At 40.1% G+C, this 16,294-nt stretch overlaps 4 protein-coding genes across 5 annotated transcripts; all 4 read left to right on the top strand.

Annotated features, from left to right (window-relative positions):
- Positions 1-32: 32 nt before the first annotated feature.
- LOC148403893 (uncharacterized) lies at positions 33-3,819 on the top strand. Its single transcript, XM_088399460.1, has 7 exons — positions 33-508; positions 1,511-1,614; positions 1,682-2,032; positions 2,156-2,479; positions 2,578-2,703; positions 2,952-2,995; positions 3,071-3,819. The coding sequence occupies exons 2-7, from the start codon at positions 1,569-1,571 to the stop codon at positions 3,200-3,202; spliced, it is 1,023 nt and encodes a 340-aa protein (XP_088255586.1). The 5' UTR covers positions 33-508; positions 1,511-1,568; the 3' UTR covers positions 3,203-3,819.
- A 1,128-nt stretch (positions 3,820-4,947) lies between these two features.
- On the top strand, positions 4,948-11,768 carry LOC148403891 (uncharacterized). Of its 2 annotated transcripts, none has more exons than XM_088373760.1 (6): positions 4,948-5,304; positions 9,456-9,806; positions 9,930-10,253; positions 10,347-10,472; positions 10,721-10,764; positions 10,837-11,768. In XM_088373760.1, exons 1-6 carry the CDS (start codon positions 5,259-5,261, stop codon positions 10,966-10,968), a joined length of 1,023 nt encoding a protein of 340 aa, XP_088229886.1. In that variant the 5' UTR covers positions 4,948-5,258; the 3' UTR covers positions 10,969-11,768. The 2 variants fall into 2 exon arrangements, with proteins under 2 accessions (XP_088229886.1, XP_088229877.1); XM_088373751.1 differs by lacking the exon at positions 4,948-5,304 and adding an exon at positions 8,887-9,388.
- LOC148403892 (uncharacterized) lies at positions 5,198-7,810 on the top strand. Its single transcript, XM_088373725.1, has 8 exons — positions 5,198-5,304; positions 5,372-5,515; positions 5,973-6,050; positions 6,134-6,478; positions 6,562-6,903; positions 7,002-7,127; positions 7,427-7,485; positions 7,549-7,810. The coding sequence occupies exons 3-8, from the start codon at positions 6,005-6,007 to the stop codon at positions 7,666-7,668; spliced, it is 1,038 nt and encodes a 345-aa protein (XP_088229851.1). The 5' UTR covers positions 5,198-5,304; positions 5,372-5,515; positions 5,973-6,004; the 3' UTR covers positions 7,669-7,810.
- Positions 11,769-12,960: 1,192 nt separating the features above from the next.
- LOC148403890 (uncharacterized) lies at positions 12,961-15,173 on the top strand. The gene is made up of 6 exons (XM_088373773.1): positions 12,961-13,149; positions 13,217-13,552; positions 13,676-13,996; positions 14,095-14,220; positions 14,464-14,507; positions 14,580-15,173. The coding sequence occupies exons 1-6, from the start codon at positions 13,104-13,106 to the stop codon at positions 14,703-14,705; spliced, it is 999 nt and encodes a 332-aa protein (XP_088229899.1). The 5' UTR covers positions 12,961-13,103; the 3' UTR covers positions 14,706-15,173.
- Positions 15,174-16,294: the final 1,121 nt, after the last annotated feature.

Genomic DNA, 16,294 nt, shown 5'->3' with positions numbered 1-16,294 from the left:
GCCCGGCACATCCGGGAGGCCGTGCGCACGAGCCAAGTGGCCGAAAATAGCCCCCGCCGAGCGGATCGGCTGTTTATAAGCACCGCGGAGGTGGTGGCGGCGCCTCATTCGACTTCCAGCGGGCCGCGCACTCGCGCACGCCGCCCGGTTCAAATTTTCTAAGTGCAACGCACAATGAGATGCATGAGAAACGGCCTTGGTTACCATCACATTTGAAGCGATGAATACGAAGTTAAATTTTATGACTCGGTGTATAAGTCGAGGTCGATTTTTTTCGGTCGATTTTGGATCGAAAAAGGTCGACCAATACACCGGCAAATACGGTATTCGTCTTTCCATTCACAGCAAGTCGAAAAAGCGACCAAAAAATGTATGTGGATCCTGGACTACATTTTGTCTTAGGACCGAGATACACTGCTGCTGTAAACGGTTGAGGATCATGGAAGCTTCCTTTACCTTCCCACCCGTACCTGTCTTCGATGTTGAGAAGGAAGGATGTACAAATCCTGTGAGTTTAACGTGCACGACGTAAACATCTGGCTTTCACATTGTGTGTATTTGGCCTGCGGTGGGCCTTTGACCAACAACGCTGAGCAGTGTTCAAGGGAACCGTTGACAGGAAATGAGAGGGCACACTAAACCGGCAAATATATCGGAGTTCGTCTTTTAGTCTCATTTTGCATTGAAAAAACACTTTGTCGCTAAAGCGCTGAATTACCTCTACGAGTGGGAATCAAACGACAACATATTCTCTTTGATGATGTCGTCTGACCACATTGACATTTCTGCACCGACAGTCAGTCAGGAAATACTAATGTCATCCATCTGCCACTGAGAAACAAAAGAAGCATCCAAACTGAGAACCTTTATCGTGCAACAACATAATGACCTCAAACAAAATCACAAACGTTGAATGTTGAAGATTTTAGACCGGCCAAGACCGTCACCTAACTTTAACCCTATTGAGCACGCACATGTAGGTTAGTCTCCAAAATGGCTGCCATCCTCTTCAATCCAAAGTACAAACGAGTTCAGGACACATGATTGTAATACATACTGATGCATTTGTGTTTGTGGTTAGAGTGAACTTAATAGCAAACGCAAAATATTACTTTTGCTTCAGATGACACACTTTGTTATTGTCCCTTTGTCATAGTCCCTCACGTAGTCATTGTTTTTAGTTAAGCTTTTTGAACTCGAGATGAAGAGGCTGATTTGTGTGTGATTAATTTGTTTGCTTTACACAAACTGTTTTTGAAGCAGACCTTCACAGTGCTACACTGATTTAAGGTTTTCTGGGGTCATGCTCCAAGTTGATTCATTGAAATATTGAAATCGAGGAATGTGCGTTATTCAAAGTGTCAAAGTCTAAAACGTGATGCAGCAATTAGATAGCAAGTCTTGTACAGAAGAGCGTTCACTGAGAAGAGCCGGCTTGGGTTGACACCTGAAACGGCCAATGCGATGTCTGTGAAATTGTCCCCTCCCCTTTGGTGTTCTACGTTTCAAGTCATTAAAGATTTGAAGCTCTCTGGAGGAACTGCTGCACTTGCTGGGACAACAACGAAATGCGGACGACGCTTCATCTGCTTCTCCTGCTGATCCCGTTTGGAGGCGAGTCCAAGCTCAAAGGCAATGGAGTCATGTTCATCACTCATACTCTGTGTTTTGTTCTGTGCAGGATACACGGGTCAGCCCACCTTCACAACAGAGACCAAAAAGGTTGGACAAAGTGTCTCTCTGGAATGTCCCCTCAACTCCTCTGAAATTACGGCTCTTCATATTTGGATTCGACTTGCTTCTGGAAGCTTTCCAGTAATCTTAGGTCAGATGTCATCCTTTGATATGGCAGAACCTGAAACTGGGACATCAAAGAGTGGACGTCGTATCACAGTCAAGCAAGAGCCAGGAAAGTTTGTTCTGCAAATTAGTCAGGTGCAAAAAATCGACACAGCGCTCTACTACTGTTTCGAATCGCCATCACGGTTTCATAAAATGACATTTTTGAATGGAATATTTCTACTGGTCAAAGGTAAATATGGAAATGTGTGATTTGGCATTGAGAATATTTAGACACTAATTGGTCATTTCAATCTTTTTTTAGCAGTTCTTTGATGATTAGTTTGAAAATCTAAAAGGTCAATTTGCATTTCAGACGTTCCAGAAGCAGAGACAGCCGTCACTGCTGTCACTCATGACTTGCAGTTCAACGAGAGCCGATCGCGGTGCTTGTTTGTCTCTCGCTCTGGTAATAAAACGTGTGCGGATGGACACAACTTTTATTGGCTCAGAGCTGGACCAGAGGATTCAAATCCCCACTTCATTTACACTCATGACGAATGTGAGAAAGTTGCAAAGGGCTCCGTGCAGGAATGCGTTCACGCTTTCCATAACAACGTCGACGCCGGAACGTACTCTTGTGCTGTGGCCACATGTGGGCACATTTTTATGGCGAAGGCAACAAAGGTCATAACAAAAGGTAAATCAAATATTTTGATTTCAGAATTGTCAAGTAGCATGGATTTCAAAAAGTTCAAATTATTGTTTTCTGTTTTTTTTTTTTTTTTCATGATCCAGACCCCAGCAAGTCTGATTTCCTAAAGACTGTTATCTTCGTCATGGCTGCTGCTTTGACCTTAATCTCCATCCTGTCAGCTTTTCTCATATACAAGGTCAAGACAAAAACATTTTGTTGCTGCATAGGTGAGAGAAATTCCACTGCTTCTTTTGGGGTTCTCACAATTTGGTAGGGGCATTAGTTTTCAAACATTTCCTCATTTTAAGACCAATCAAATATAGTCGCCAAATGTATCACTCAATGCCATCAGAAAATAATAAGAAAAGGAAAAATGTAGGCATGCACTTTGGGAGATGGAAAAGATGTCATACAAGTTATTTTGGGAGTCCTCATGACGCCATTGCTTGATAGACTATCTCTGTTTGATGTTTAGCTTGTCTGCAAACTCGTGAAGAAACGTGCAGTGGTGTGCAGCAGGTCAGTCGAAAGTCTCTCCGCACGTTTGCTCCCTTTCCACCTTCTTCTTGTGACACAAGTGACTTGTTTTCTCAGAGAACCGAGGATACTTTGGTTTATTCCGCGCCGACCATTGTGCCCAGGAAAAGTGGCAAAGCCAGCCAAACAAGAGCGAGAAAAAATGAGGATTTTAGCACGTATACGGACGTCTGCCTCCGCGTAACCTGACGGGATCAAATTTATTTAAAGTTTGTACTAAGATCTTTCATATTTCAAAAGTACAGCAGAAGTTTACAGTGCAAGGAACCATATTTGTCATATTGGGACTAAACTAACACTGTACAACCTCCGTCAAAGTTTGTATTAAGAATTTTTACATTTCAAAAGTACTGCAGAAACTTACAGCGCAAGGCATAATGGGACTCAAATATCGCTGTACAACCTCCGTCAATCAAAATAGAATGATAACCAAATTGCTTCATCAAAGACAACCTACGATGACGATGGTAGTGAGATTGCAAATGTGATAAGGATGGAAGATGTAAAAAAAAAAAAATGGACTCAAGCTATTTTTCTGAAGTACCACATTCAGTTTAAAGATTCCAGTGATTCATGACAATCGATTTTCATCCTTTAAAAAAAAAAGAATGTGAATATGGTAAGTCATTCATGACTTGCACCGGTATGTGCTAAAAGCTAACTCACTAGCAAAATGTGAATTTGCAACAATACTGCTGACTCATTTGTTATTTAAAAAATAGTATGTTTCTATTGTCATTACTTGCAGCTGAGAGTTTGTTAGTCTAATCTTGAACTGAAAAATATAATGTAACGAGAATAAAATGTCTGAGAAAAAATGCGAGTATTGTATTCATATTTTAAGAGAAAAAAATCATCAGCACATTAGGAAAAAAACAATTCACTTCATCATCCCTGTGTGTCATTATGGGGGGATATTTTATTTTGTATGAATGTAAAAACTATTTATAATGTTTTTATTTTTTGCATATATTTACTAATCATCCCAGGATCCTACACAAATTGTACACAAATGTATTTCGTATCAATGTAAAAACTATTTATTATTTGCATATATTTATTAAGCATCCCAGGATCCTACCAAAGGTGCTGTAGAAATTCAAAGCAACTGTATGTAAAAACACAAAAAATATCAGCTGTGTTCAGGCCGATTCCAGCCATTCGTCTTTCCATTCACAGCGAGTCTAGAAAGCGAGCGAAAAATTTATGTGGAACATGGATTGCATTTTATGTTAGGACCGAGATACACTGCTGCTGTAAGCGGTAGTGGATCATCGAAAAATGAAAATTTACCTCCCCACCCGTACCTGTCTTAAATGTTCAGAAGGAAGGATGTACAAATACTGTGACATAAACTTCTGACTTTCACATTGTGTCTTTGGCCTGCGGTAGGTCTTTGACCAACAACTCAAAGCAGTGTTCAACGGAACTATTGACAGGAAATAAGATATCTGTCAGGAAATGCGTGTTGCATCACATACTCCAGCTAATGTTATCCACCTGCCACTGAGAAACAAAAGAAGCAACCAAGCTGAGGACCTTCATCGTGCAACTAGATAATGACCTAAAACAAAGTGACAAAGGAGGATGATGTTGTAGAAAATTTAGACTGGCCAAGACCATCAGCTGACTTAAACCCTATTAAGCATGAATAGGGTAGTCTCCAACATGGCCGCCATCCTCTTCAATCCAAAGCACAAACGAGTTCAGGACCGATAATTATAATAAACACTGATGCATGCGTGTTTGTGGTTAAAGTGAACGCTATAGCAAACGCAAAATATTTTCATTTCTTTTGCTTCAGATGACACATTTTTTGTATTGTGCCTTTGTCATAGTCCGTCACATAGTCTTTGTTATCGGTAAGCTTTTAAAACTTGGTACAAAGAAGCTGATTTCCGTGTGATGAATTATTTCGCTTTGCACAAACTCTGTTGATGAAGCAGACCTTCACAACGCCACACTCATATAAGGTTTTCTCTGTTTTGGGTTTTCTCCAAGTTGTTTTATTGGTACATTGAAACCGTGCGCTATTCAAAGTGTCAGAGTCTCAAACGTGACGCAGCAACTAGATAGCAAGTCTTGTACAGAAGAGCGTTCACTGAGAGGAGCCGGCTTGGGTTGACACTTGAAACGGCCAATGCGATGTCTGGGAAATTGTCCCCTCCTCTTTTGTGTTCTAAGTTTCAAGTCATTAAACGTTTGAAGCTCTCTGGAGAAACTGCTGCACTTGTGGAACAACAAGATGCGGACAACGCTTCATCTGCTGCTCCTGCTGATCCCGTTTGGAGGCAAGTCCAAGCTCAAAGGCAACGGAGTCATGTTCATCACTCATACTCTCTGTTTTTTTCTGTGCAGGATACACGGGTCAGCCCACCTTCGCAACAGAGACCAAAAAAGTTGGACAAAGTGTCTCTCTGGAATGTCCCCACAACTCCTCTAAAATTATGGCTCTTCATATTTGGATTCGACTTGCTTCTGGAAGCTTTCCAGAAATCTTAGGTCAGATGTCATCCCTAGATATGGCAGAACCTGAAACTGAACTAAAATCATTTCCAAAGGCATGAAAATCATCCTACAATTTGAATGCTGACTTTCATCTTACCTTTGGGATTTTGTCAAAACACTCCCAGCTAAGGTTTAATGTACAATACAGGAACCGTGTGACCACACTCTCGTGTGTCATTCAAAGAAATTGTAAAGAACATATCAATCTTGTTTTGGAATCATCCAGCACAAACACTTCGTTTTTATTGGTTAAGTAATGAGCATGTGGGTGTCGTTCAATCAGATGCTTAACTTTCAGAAAATAATGCAAACTTACAGGAACGTTTTGGTGGACGCATTTCCGTCGGGTTGGGTCGACGCCTGAAACGACCAATGAGATGTCTTTGAAATTGTCCCCTCCCCTTTGGTGTGAATCAATTCAAGTCAATAAACATTTGATGCTGTGTGCAAGGACTGCCACTCACTTGCTGAAACGACGACAAAATGCAGACGGCGCTTCATCTGCTGATTCTGCTGATCCCATACGGAGGCAAGTCCAAGCTCAAGAACAATGGGGATAGTCATGTTCATCGCTCTTGTTAACATCTTTGTTTTTGGTTTACTTTTGTTCAGGATGCACAAGTGGTCCTACCTTCACGACAGAGATGACAGCGGTTGGACAAAATGCCTCTCTGGAATGTCTCAGAGATGACACCACTGTGCGGGATGTTCTTTTTTGGATTCAACTTGTTTCTGGAACTTTTCCTGAATTTTTAGGTCACAACGCACCCGGTGGTTTCACAAGACAGGAGTCGTCAAAGAGTGGACGTCGTATCACAGTCAAGGAAGAGCCAGGGAAGTTTGTTCTGCAAATTGGTCAGGTGCAAAAAAGTGACACAGCGCTCTACTACTGTTTCAAATGGACACCGTGGATCCAGGATGTGATATTTTTGAAAGGAATATTTCTGCAGGTCAAAGGTAATTTTGACAAATTGACAATATGTCATTGGGCTTTGACAAATTTCCAGACACTATACTTAAAGGTGAATTCTGTTTTTCAGATTTTCCAGAAGCAAAAACCTCTGTCTTTGCTGTCACTCATGACTTGCTGTCTGACGAGATCCATCCGGGACCATCTGTGACCTCGCGCTGCTCGGTCGTCTCTCGCTCTGGTAATAAAACGTGTGAGGATGGACACAACGTTTATTGGCTCAGAGCTGGACCAGAGGATTCGAATCCCAACTTCATTTACGCTCATGACGAATGTGAGAAAGTTGCAAAGGGCTCCGTGCAGGAATGCGTTCACACTTTCCCAAACAACGTCAGCGCTGGAACGTACTCTTGTGCTGTGGCCACATGTGGGCACATTTTTATGGCAAAAGCAACAAAAGTCATCATTAAAGGTATGTCATCTTAATTAGTGCCAAGTGTGAAGTTTCAAAACTGAAAATTGCTTGAATTGTAATTTTTGCTGGGGTTTTTTGTATTCCTCATGATCCAGATAGCAGCAAAAGTGATATACCAAGGTCTGTCATCTTTGTCTTGGGTTCTGCTGTGGCCTTAAGCTGGATCATATCAACCTTCCTCATATGCAAGATCAAGACAGAAGGCTGTTTTTACTGCAAAGGTAAGAGTACGTGCACATGAAGTCTCCAAATGCAAAAGCTGTTCGGCATCATTTTGACTCAAAGTGTCAAACTCGGGCCCTCGAAGGCTACTGTCCTACATGTTAAAGCAGTTCCCCTCATCACCTGTGACTTGGAAAAAAATTGAGCCATGCCTAAACATATAGTATATGTATATATCTATATATGTATATAACATGTTGTAGCATAGTGGTTGAGAATATGGGTAACGTCTCTCACTGATGCCACGCCCCCTTTTTCATACCACACTCTAATTATCTCTATTTATTACTATTTACAGCCTGTTTTTCAAAGCAAAGCAAGAACCCTTGTGATGCTCAAGGCCCTCCGACATTAAATGTATGTATTCCTTATTAAAATTGTGTTTATTTTATTTATTCATTGGATGTTGTTTCCCCACAGAAGGAAGAAAATGCCCGCCTTAACTCAACTGTGGTTTTCAGCATGGTGGAAAGCAATACGCTAGATGCAGCACACACCAAGGCTTCGCTCATGACTTGCACCGTACGTGCTAAAATCTAGCTCACTAGCTAAATGCGAATTAGCAACAATACTGCTGACAAAAATATGTTTCTATTGTCACTACTTGAAGCTGAAAAGTTCTTAGTTGAATCTTGCACTGAAAAATATAATGCAACGTGAATAAAATTCCTGGGAAAAAATACTATTATTGTATTCATATTTTATGAAAAAATAATTTTTAATAAGCGGATTTGGAAAACAACAGGACATTTAATCATCTATGTATGTCATCATTGGGTGGTATTTTATTTTGTATGAATGTAAAATCTATAATGTTTTTATTATTTGCTTATATTAATCATCCAAGTATCCTACACAAATGTATTTTCTATGAATGTAAAAAAGATTTATTATTTGCACATATTTATTAAGCATCCCAGGATCCTACCAAAGGTGCTGCAGAAATTCAAAGCAACTGTACGTAAAAGCACAACAAATATCTAAGATGTTGTCTCATTGTCAAAATTGGATCCATGTGAAATCACAATTTTCTTTACATCCATTTAAGCTGACCCTGAGCAAGAGGCGGGATACTCCCCTAACTGTCCTCCAGACAAACATAGCGCACACACAGACAAACAGCCATTCGTCCTCCCATTCACAGTGAGTCATTTTAGAAGAAGAAAAATTGATGTGGAACCTGAACTGTATTTTGCGTTCGGACTAAAATGCACTGCTGCTGTAAGCGGTTGTGGATCATCGAAAAACTGGAAGCTTCTTTTACCTTCCTACCTGTAACTGTCTTCGAATTTCAGAAGGAAGGATGTACAAATACTGTGACATAAACTTCTGACTTTCACATTGTGTCTTTGGCCTGCGGTAGGCCTTTGACCAACAACTCAGAGCAGTGTTGAACGGAACTGTTGACAGGAAATAAGAGGCAATCAGTCAGGAAATGCGTGTTGCATCACATACTCCAGCTAATGTTATCCATCTGCCACTGAGAAACAAAAGAAGCAACCAAACTAGGGACCTTCATCATGCAACCAGATAATGACCTAAAACAAAATGACAAAGGAGAATGATGTTGAAGAAAATTTAGACTGGCCAAGACCATCAGCTGACTTAAACCCTATTAAGCATGAATAGGGTAGTCTCCAACATGGCCGCCATCCTCTTCAATCCAAAGCACAAACGAGTTCAGGACAGATAATTGTAATAAACACTGATGCATGCGTGTTTGTGGTTAAAGTGAACGCTATAGCAAACGCAAAATATTTTCATTTTTTTTCTTCAGATGACACATTTTTTGTATTGTGCCTTTGTCATAGTCCGTCACATAGTCTTTGTTATCGGTAAGCTTTTAAAACTTGGTACAAAGAAGCTGATTTGCGTGTGATGAAGTATTTCGCTTTGCACAAACTCTGTTGGTGAAGCAAACCTTCACAACGCCACACTAATTTAAGATTTTCTCTATTTTGGGTTTTCTCCAAGTTGTTTTATTGGTACATTGAAACCGTGCGCTATTCAAAGTGTCAGAGTCTCAAACGGGACTAGATAGCAAGTCTTGTACAGAAGAGCGTTCACTGAGAGGAGCCGGCTTGGGTTGACACCTGAAACGGCCAATGCGATGTCTGTGAAATTGTCCCCTCCCCTTTGGTGTTCTACCTTTCAAGTCATTAAACATTTGAAGCTCTCTGGAGGAACTGCTGCACTTGCTGGGACAACAACGAAATGCGGACGACGCTTCTTCTGCTGCTCCTGCTGATCCCGTTTGGAGGCAAGTCCAAGCTCAAAGGCAATGGAGTCATGTTCATCACTCATACTCTGTGTTTTGTTCTGTGCAGGATACAAGGGTCAGCCCACCTTCGCAACAGAGACCAAAAAAGTTGGACAAAGTGTCTCTCTGGAATGTCCCCACAACTCCTCTAAAATTCAGGCTCTTCATATTTGGATTCGACTTGCTTCTGGAAGCTTTCCAGAAATCTTAGGTCAGATGTCATCCTTTGATATGGCAGAACCTGAAACTGGGACATCAAAGAGTGGACGTCGTATAACAGTCAAGCAAGAGCCAGGGAAGTTTGTTCTGCAAATTAGTCAGGTGCAAAAAATCGACACAGCGCTCTACTACTGTTTCGAATTGCCATCATGGTTTCATAAAATGACATTTTTGAATGGAATATTTCTACTGGTCAAAGGTAAATATGGAAATGTGTGATTTGGCATTGAGAATATTTTGACACTAATTGGTCATTTCAATCTTTTTTTAGAAGTTCTTTGATGATTAGTTTGAAAAACTAAAAGGTCAATTTGCATTTCAGACGTTCCAGAAGCAGAGACAGCCGTCACTGCTGTCACTCATGACTTGCAGTTCAATGAGAGCCGATCGCGGTGCTCGGTTTTCTCTCGCTCTGGTAATAAAACGTGTGAGGATGGACACAACTTTTATTGGCTCAGAGCTGGACCAGAGGATTCAAATCCCCACTTCATTTACACTCATGACGAATGTGAGAAAGTTGCAAAGGGCTCCGTGCAGGAATGCGTTCACGCTTTCCATAACAACGTCGACGCCGGAACGTACTCTTGTGCTGTGGCCACATGTGGGCACATTTTTATGGCGAAGGCAACAAAGGTCAACACGCAAGGTAAATCAAATGTTTTGATTTCAGAATTGTCAAGTAGCACGGATTTCAAAAAGTTCAAATTATTTGGTTTTTTTTTTTTCTTTCACGATCCAGACCCCAGCAAGTCTGATTTCCTAAAGACTGTTATCTTCATCATGGCTGCTGCTTTGACCTTAATCTCCATCCTGTCAGCTCTTCTCATATACAAGGTCAAGACAAAAATGTTTTGTTGCTGCATAGGTGAGAGAAATTCCACTGCTTCTTTTGGGGTTCTCACAATTTGGTAGGGGCATTAGTTTTCAAACATTTCCTCATTTTAAGACCAATCCAATATAGTCGCCAAATGTATCACTCAATGCCATCAGAAAATAATAAGAAAAAGAAAAGTGTAGGCATGCACTTTGGGAGATGGAAAAGATGTAATACAAGTTATTTTGGGAGTCCTCATGACGCCATTGCTTGATAGACTATCTCTCTTTGATGTTTAGCTTGTCTGCAAACTCGTGAAGAAACATGCAGTGGTGTGCCGCAGGTCAGTCGAAAGTCTCTCCGCACGTTTGCTCCCTTTCCACCTTCTTGTGACACAAGTGACTTGTTTTCTCAGAGAACCGAGGATACTTTGGTGTATTCCGCACCGACCATTGTCCCCAGGAAAAGTGGCAAAACCAGCCAAACGAGAGCGAGAAAAAATGAGGATTTTAGCACGTATACGGACGTCTGCCTCCGCGAAACCTAACGAGATCAAATTTATTTAAAGTTTGTATTAAGATCTTTCACATTTCAAAAGTACTGCAGAAGTTTACAGTGCAAGGCATAATGGGACTGAAATATCACTGTACAACCTCCGTCAATCAAAATAGAATGACTGCAGTGATTTTTAAAAAAACAAATTGCTTCATCAAAGACAACCTACGATTACGATGGTAGTGAGATTGCAAATGTGATAAGGATTGAAGATGTTAAAAAAAAAAAAAAATGAACTGAAGCTATTTTTCTGAAGTACCACATTCAGTTTAAAGATTCCAGTGATTCATGACAATCGATTTTCATCATTTAAAAAAAAAAACGAATGTGAATATGGTAAGTCACTCATGACTTGCACCGGTATGTGCTAAAAGCTAGCTCACTAGCAAAATGTGCATTTGCAACAATACTGCTGACTCATTTGTTATTTAAAAAATAGTATGTTTCTATTGTCATTACTTGCAGCTGAGAGTTTGTTAGTCTAACCTTGAACTGAAAAATATAATGTAACGAGAATTAAATGTCTGAGAAAAATACGATTATTGTATTCATATTTTATGAGAAAAAAAATCATCAGCACATTAGGAAAAAAACGAGACACTTCGTCATACATGTATGTTATTATGGGGGATATTTTATTTTGTATAAATGTAAAAACTATTCATAATGTTTTTATTATTTGCATATATTTACTAATCATCCCAGGATCCTACACAAATTGTTCACAAATGTATTTCGTATCAATGTAAAAACTATTTATTATTTGCATATATTTATTAAGCATCCCAGGATCCTACCAAAGGTGTTGTAGAAATTCAAAGTAACTCTATGTAAAAGCACAAAAAATATTAGATGTGTTCAGGCTGATTCCAGCCATTCGTCTTTCCATTCACAGCGAGTCAAGAAAGCGAGCAAAAAAATTATGTGGAACCTGGATTGCATTTTATGTTAGGACCGAGATACACTGCTGCTGTAAGCGGTAGTGGATCATCGAAAAATGAAAATTTACCTCCCCACCCGTACCTGTCTTTGATGTTCAGAAGGAAGGATGTACAAATACTGTGAGTTTAACGTGCACGACATGAACTTCTCGCTTTCACATTATGTGTCTTTGGCCTGCGGTGGGCTTTTGATTAACAACGCAGAGCAGTGTTCAAGGGAACTGTTGACAGGAAATGAGAGGGCACACTAAACCAGCAAATATATCGGAGTTCATCTTTTAGTCTCATTTTGCATCGTAAAAACACTTTGTCGCTAAAGCGCTGAATTACCTCTACAAGTGGGAACCAAACAACAATATGTTCTCTTTGATGATGTCGTCTGACCACATTGACATTTCTGCACCGACAGTCACTCAGGAAATGCTGATGTCATCCATCTGCCACTGAGAAACAAAAGAAGCATCCAAACTGAGAACCTTCATCGTGCAACAAGATAATGACCTAAAACAAAATCACAAAGGAGGATGATGTTGAAGATTTTAGACTGGCCAAGATCGTCAGCTAACTTAAACCCTATTGAGCACGCACGCGTAGGTTAGTCTCCAGAATGGCTGCCATCCTCTTCAATCCAAAGTACAAACGCGTTCAGGACACATGATTGCCATAAATACTGATGCATTCGTGTTTGGGGTTAAAGTGAACGCTATAGCAAACGCAAAATGTTACTTTTGCTTTAGATGACAAACTTTTGTATTATCCCTTTGTCATAGTCCCTCACGCAGTCATTGTTTTTCGTTAAGCTTTTGAAACTTCATATGAATAAGCTGATTTGTGTGTGATTAATTATTTTGCTTTGCACAAATTCTGTTTCTGAAGCAGACCTTAACAATGCCAGGCTGACTTAAGGTGTTTTGGGGGTTTTGCTCCAAGTTGATTTATTGATATAATGAAATTGTTAGCGATGTATGTGCGCTATTCAAAGTGTCAAAGTCTAAAACGTGACGCAGCAACTAATAGCAAGTCTTGTACAGAAGAGCGTTCACTGAGAAAAGCCGGGTTGGGTTGACACCTGAAACGGCCAATGCGATGTCTGTGAAATTGTCCCCTCCCCTTTGGTGTTCTACCTTTCAAGTCATTAAACATTTGAAGCTCTCTGGAGAAACTGCTGCACTTGTGGAACAACAAGATGCGGACGACGCTTCATCTGCTGCTCCTGCTGATCCCATTTGGAGGCAAGTCCAAGCTCAAAGGCAACGGAGTCATGTTCATCACTCATACTCTGTGTTTTGTTCTTTGCAGGATACAAGGGTCAGCCCACTTTCACAACAGAGACCAAAGAAGTTGGACAAAGTGTCTCTCTGGAATGTCCCCGCAACTCCTCTGAAATTCAGGGTGTTCTTACTTGGATTCGACTTGCTTCTGGAAGCCTTCCAGTGGTCATAGGTCAAACGCTATCCTTCGAAACTGCGACATCAAAGAGTGGAGATCGTATCACAGTCGAGCAAAAGCCAGGGAAGTTTGTTTTGCAATTTAGTCAGGTGCAAAAAAGCGACACGGCGCTCTACTACTGTTTCAAATGGATAAAATGGCGCCATGAAATAACATTTTTGAATGGAGTATTTTTACAGGTTAAAGGTAAATATGGAAATATGTGATTTAGCTTTGAGAATATTTTGACACTAATTGGTCATTTCAATCTTTTTTTAGCAGTTCTTTGATGATTAGTTTGAAAAACTAAAAGGTCAATTTGCATTTCAGACGTTCCAGAAGCAGAGACAGCCGTCACTGCTGTGACTCATGACTTGCAGTTCAACGAGAGCCGATCGCGGTGCTCGCTTTTCTCTCGCTCTGGTAATAAAACGTGTGAGGATGGACACAACTTTTATTGGTTCAGAGCTGGACCAGAGGATTCAAATCCCCACTTCATTTACACTCATGACAAATGTGAGAAAGTTGCAAATGGTTCCATGCAGGAATGCTTTCACGCTTTCCATAACGTCGACGCCGGAACATACTCTTGTGCTGTGGCCACATGTGGGCACATTTTTATGGCGAAGGCAACAAAGGTCATAACAAAAGGTAAATCAAATATTTTGATTTCAGAATTGTCAAGTAGCATGGATTTCAAAAAGTTCAAATTATTGTTTGTTGTTTTTTTTTTTTTTTTCATGATCCAGACCCCAGCAAGTCTGATTTCCTAAAGACTGTTATCTTCGTCATGGCTGCTGCTTTGACCTTAACCTCCTTCCTGTCAGCTTTTCTCATATACAAGGTCAAGACAAAAACGTTTTGTTGCTGCATAGGTGAGAGAAATTCCACTGCTTCTTTTGGGGGTTCTCACAATTTGGTAGGGGCATTCGTTTTCAAACATTTCCTCATTTTAAGACCAATCCAATATAGTCGCCAAATGTATCACTCAATGCCATCAGAATATAATAAGAAAAAGAAAAGTGTAGGCATGCACTTTGGGAGATGGAAAAGATCTAATTTTTTTGGGAGTCCTCGTGACACCATTGCTTGATAGACTATCTCTCTTTGATGTTCAGCTTGTCTGCAAACTCGTGAGGAAACGTGCAGTGGTGTCCAGCAGGTCAGTCGAAAATCTCTCCGCACGTTTGCTCCCTTTCCACCTTCTTGTGACACAAGTGACTTGTTTTCTCAGAGAATCGAGGATACTTTGGTTTATTCCACGCCAACTATTGTCCCCAGGAAAAGTGGCAAAGCCAGCCAAACGAGAGCAAGAAAAAATAAGGATTTTAGCACGTATACGGACGTCTGCCTCCGCTAAACCTAACGACATCAAATTTATTTAAAATTTGTATTAAGATCTTTCACATCTCAAAAGCACTGCAGAAATTTACAGCGCACGGAACCATATTTGGCATATTGGGAATAAACTGTACACTGTACAACCTCCGTCAATCAAAATATAATTATTGCAGTGATCTTTAAATAAACAAATTGCTTCATCAAGGACAAGAAAACTGTATTACAACGGTAGTGAGATTGCAAATGTGAGAAGGATTGGAAGATGTGGAAAATGGACTCGAGCTATTCCCACATTCATTTTAAAGATTCCATTGATTAATGACAATGGATTTTCTTTATTTAATTTTTTTTTGAATATGTTAAGGCTGTATGTGCAAATGAGAACAATGTATTGCTTCTGTTGTGGTTCTTTTTCAACATGCTTACGTTGATGTTAAACCTGCACCAACAAAGAATAGGAAGTCATGAAATAAATGTCATATTCTGAGTTTAACAAAGGTGTCCACTTATTTCAGTTAGGGTGAAGCCAGCGTGACAGGATGAAGAACTTTACAGAGTTCTTTTCCTCATCATCAACAGCAACAAGGCTTGAGTTTGTGTAACCTGAAAATCAAATACCCGGTGTGCTCAATTGGCAGTCCGGCCCTGCTGTTAGTCACGCATCGAATAATCCATTCGTATAAAATGGTCCAGACTTGAGATTAGAATTAAAATTAGTCTTTAGTAGTAACTCATAAGGTCATTCAACAAGTCGTGCAGTGGTGTCAAACTCTGGCTCACGTGCCAAATTTGGCCCACAGTGTAATTATATTTGGCCCGCAAAGACAAATTCTGCATCGCCTTTGTGTCAATACTAAATTTGCAAAATGTCTTCACTTTTAAAAATAGAGATGTTTCTAGCCATTTTTGTTACATTCATCTATTCTAAAATTTAAACCATTCTTACTTGTCTCTTATTTCAAAACTAGTCATTCATCAGTTTGTTGTGTTGCCTATACTGTATATAATATGAGACATTCATGCATTTATTTGGGTTGGCATCATTGATGACTGACGATGCAGCCCACAGCACAAATAAGTTTGACACCCCTGGTGTAGTGTGTATTAAACACATACATCTCAGACTAAAATAACTTAACCAAGCGGAACCTCGCAAGCCTCTCGCGCTTTTGGCTTGAGGAGGCAGCCCAGCTAGGTGCTAACTTGTCATCACAAGTGGGAACACAGCAACATGTATTTGATAATGCGATGCAGTCAGACCACACTGTGACATTTTTGTACCTGCAGCTAGTCTGGAAATACACGTTGCATCATAAACGCTCATACACAAATAGTTTCCATATCGCCACACTTCTCATATAAGCCAGTTACTTTTTGAGTGGACTTGTCATTTTATTTGTGAAATACAAAACCTAAACGGTACTTTCATGCTTATTTAGTCACTTTGGTGGATTTTCAAAATAAAACACAAATGCAAAAAAATCAAGACAAATGATGGTGAAAAAAATAAAGGGTCCAGCTGGAATTTGCTGGAAAACATTTCATTGATCACAATTTTTCTTCACCAAAGTGATGGAAAGGTTTAATTTGGACAAATATGAAGTCCAC

This window comes from Syngnathus floridae, chromosome 1, assembly GCF_059516105.1.
Source record: "Syngnathus floridae isolate MCC-2025c chromosome 1, RoL_Sflo_1.0, whole genome shotgun sequence".
NCBI classification, from domain to species: domain Eukaryota; kingdom Metazoa; phylum Chordata; class Actinopteri; order Syngnathiformes; family Syngnathidae; genus Syngnathus; species Syngnathus floridae.
The sequence above is the reverse complement of the archived record's forward strand: the minus strand, read 5'-3'. Positions and strand labels throughout refer to the sequence as shown.

Excerpts from the sequence above, each read along its gene's own strand:
- LOC148403892 (XM_088373725.1), top strand. The coding sequence starts at position 6,005 with ATGCAGACGGCGCTTCATCTGCTGATTCTGCTGATCCCATACGGAG. Across the intron at positions 6,051-6,133 it reads TCTGCTGATCCCATACGGAG|GATGCACAAGTGGTCCTACC; the intron begins GCAAGTCCAAGC and ends ACTTTTGTTCAG. Across the intron at positions 6,479-6,561 it reads AATATTTCTGCAGGTCAAAG|ATTTTCCAGAAGCAAAAACC; the intron begins GTAATTTTGACA and ends TCTGTTTTTCAG.
- LOC148403893 (XM_088399460.1), top strand. The coding sequence starts at position 1,569 with ATGCGGACGACGCTTCATCTGCTTCTCCTGCTGATCCCGTTTGGAG. Across the intron at positions 2,480-2,577 it reads AACAAAGGTCATAACAAAAG|ACCCCAGCAAGTCTGATTTC; the intron begins GTAAATCAAATA and ends TTCATGATCCAG. Across the intron at positions 2,996-3,070 it reads CGTGCAGTGGTGTGCAGCAG|AGAACCGAGGATACTTTGGT; the intron begins GTCAGTCGAAAG and ends TTGTTTTCTCAG.
- LOC148403891 (XM_088373760.1), top strand. The coding sequence starts at position 5,259 with ATGCGGACAACGCTTCATCTGCTGCTCCTGCTGATCCCGTTTGGAG. Across the intron at positions 9,807-9,929 it reads AATATTTCTACTGGTCAAAG|ACGTTCCAGAAGCAGAGACA; the intron begins GTAAATATGGAA and ends TTTGCATTTCAG. Across the intron at positions 10,473-10,720 it reads AATGTTTTGTTGCTGCATAG|CTTGTCTGCAAACTCGTGAA; the intron begins GTGAGAGAAATT and ends TTTGATGTTTAG.
- LOC148403890 (XM_088373773.1), top strand. The coding sequence starts at position 13,104 with ATGCGGACGACGCTTCATCTGCTGCTCCTGCTGATCCCATTTGGAG. Across the intron at positions 13,150-13,216 it reads CCTGCTGATCCCATTTGGAG|GATACAAGGGTCAGCCCACT; the intron begins GCAAGTCCAAGC and ends TGTTCTTTGCAG. Across the intron at positions 14,508-14,579 it reads CGTGCAGTGGTGTCCAGCAG|AGAATCGAGGATACTTTGGT; the intron begins GTCAGTCGAAAA and ends TTGTTTTCTCAG.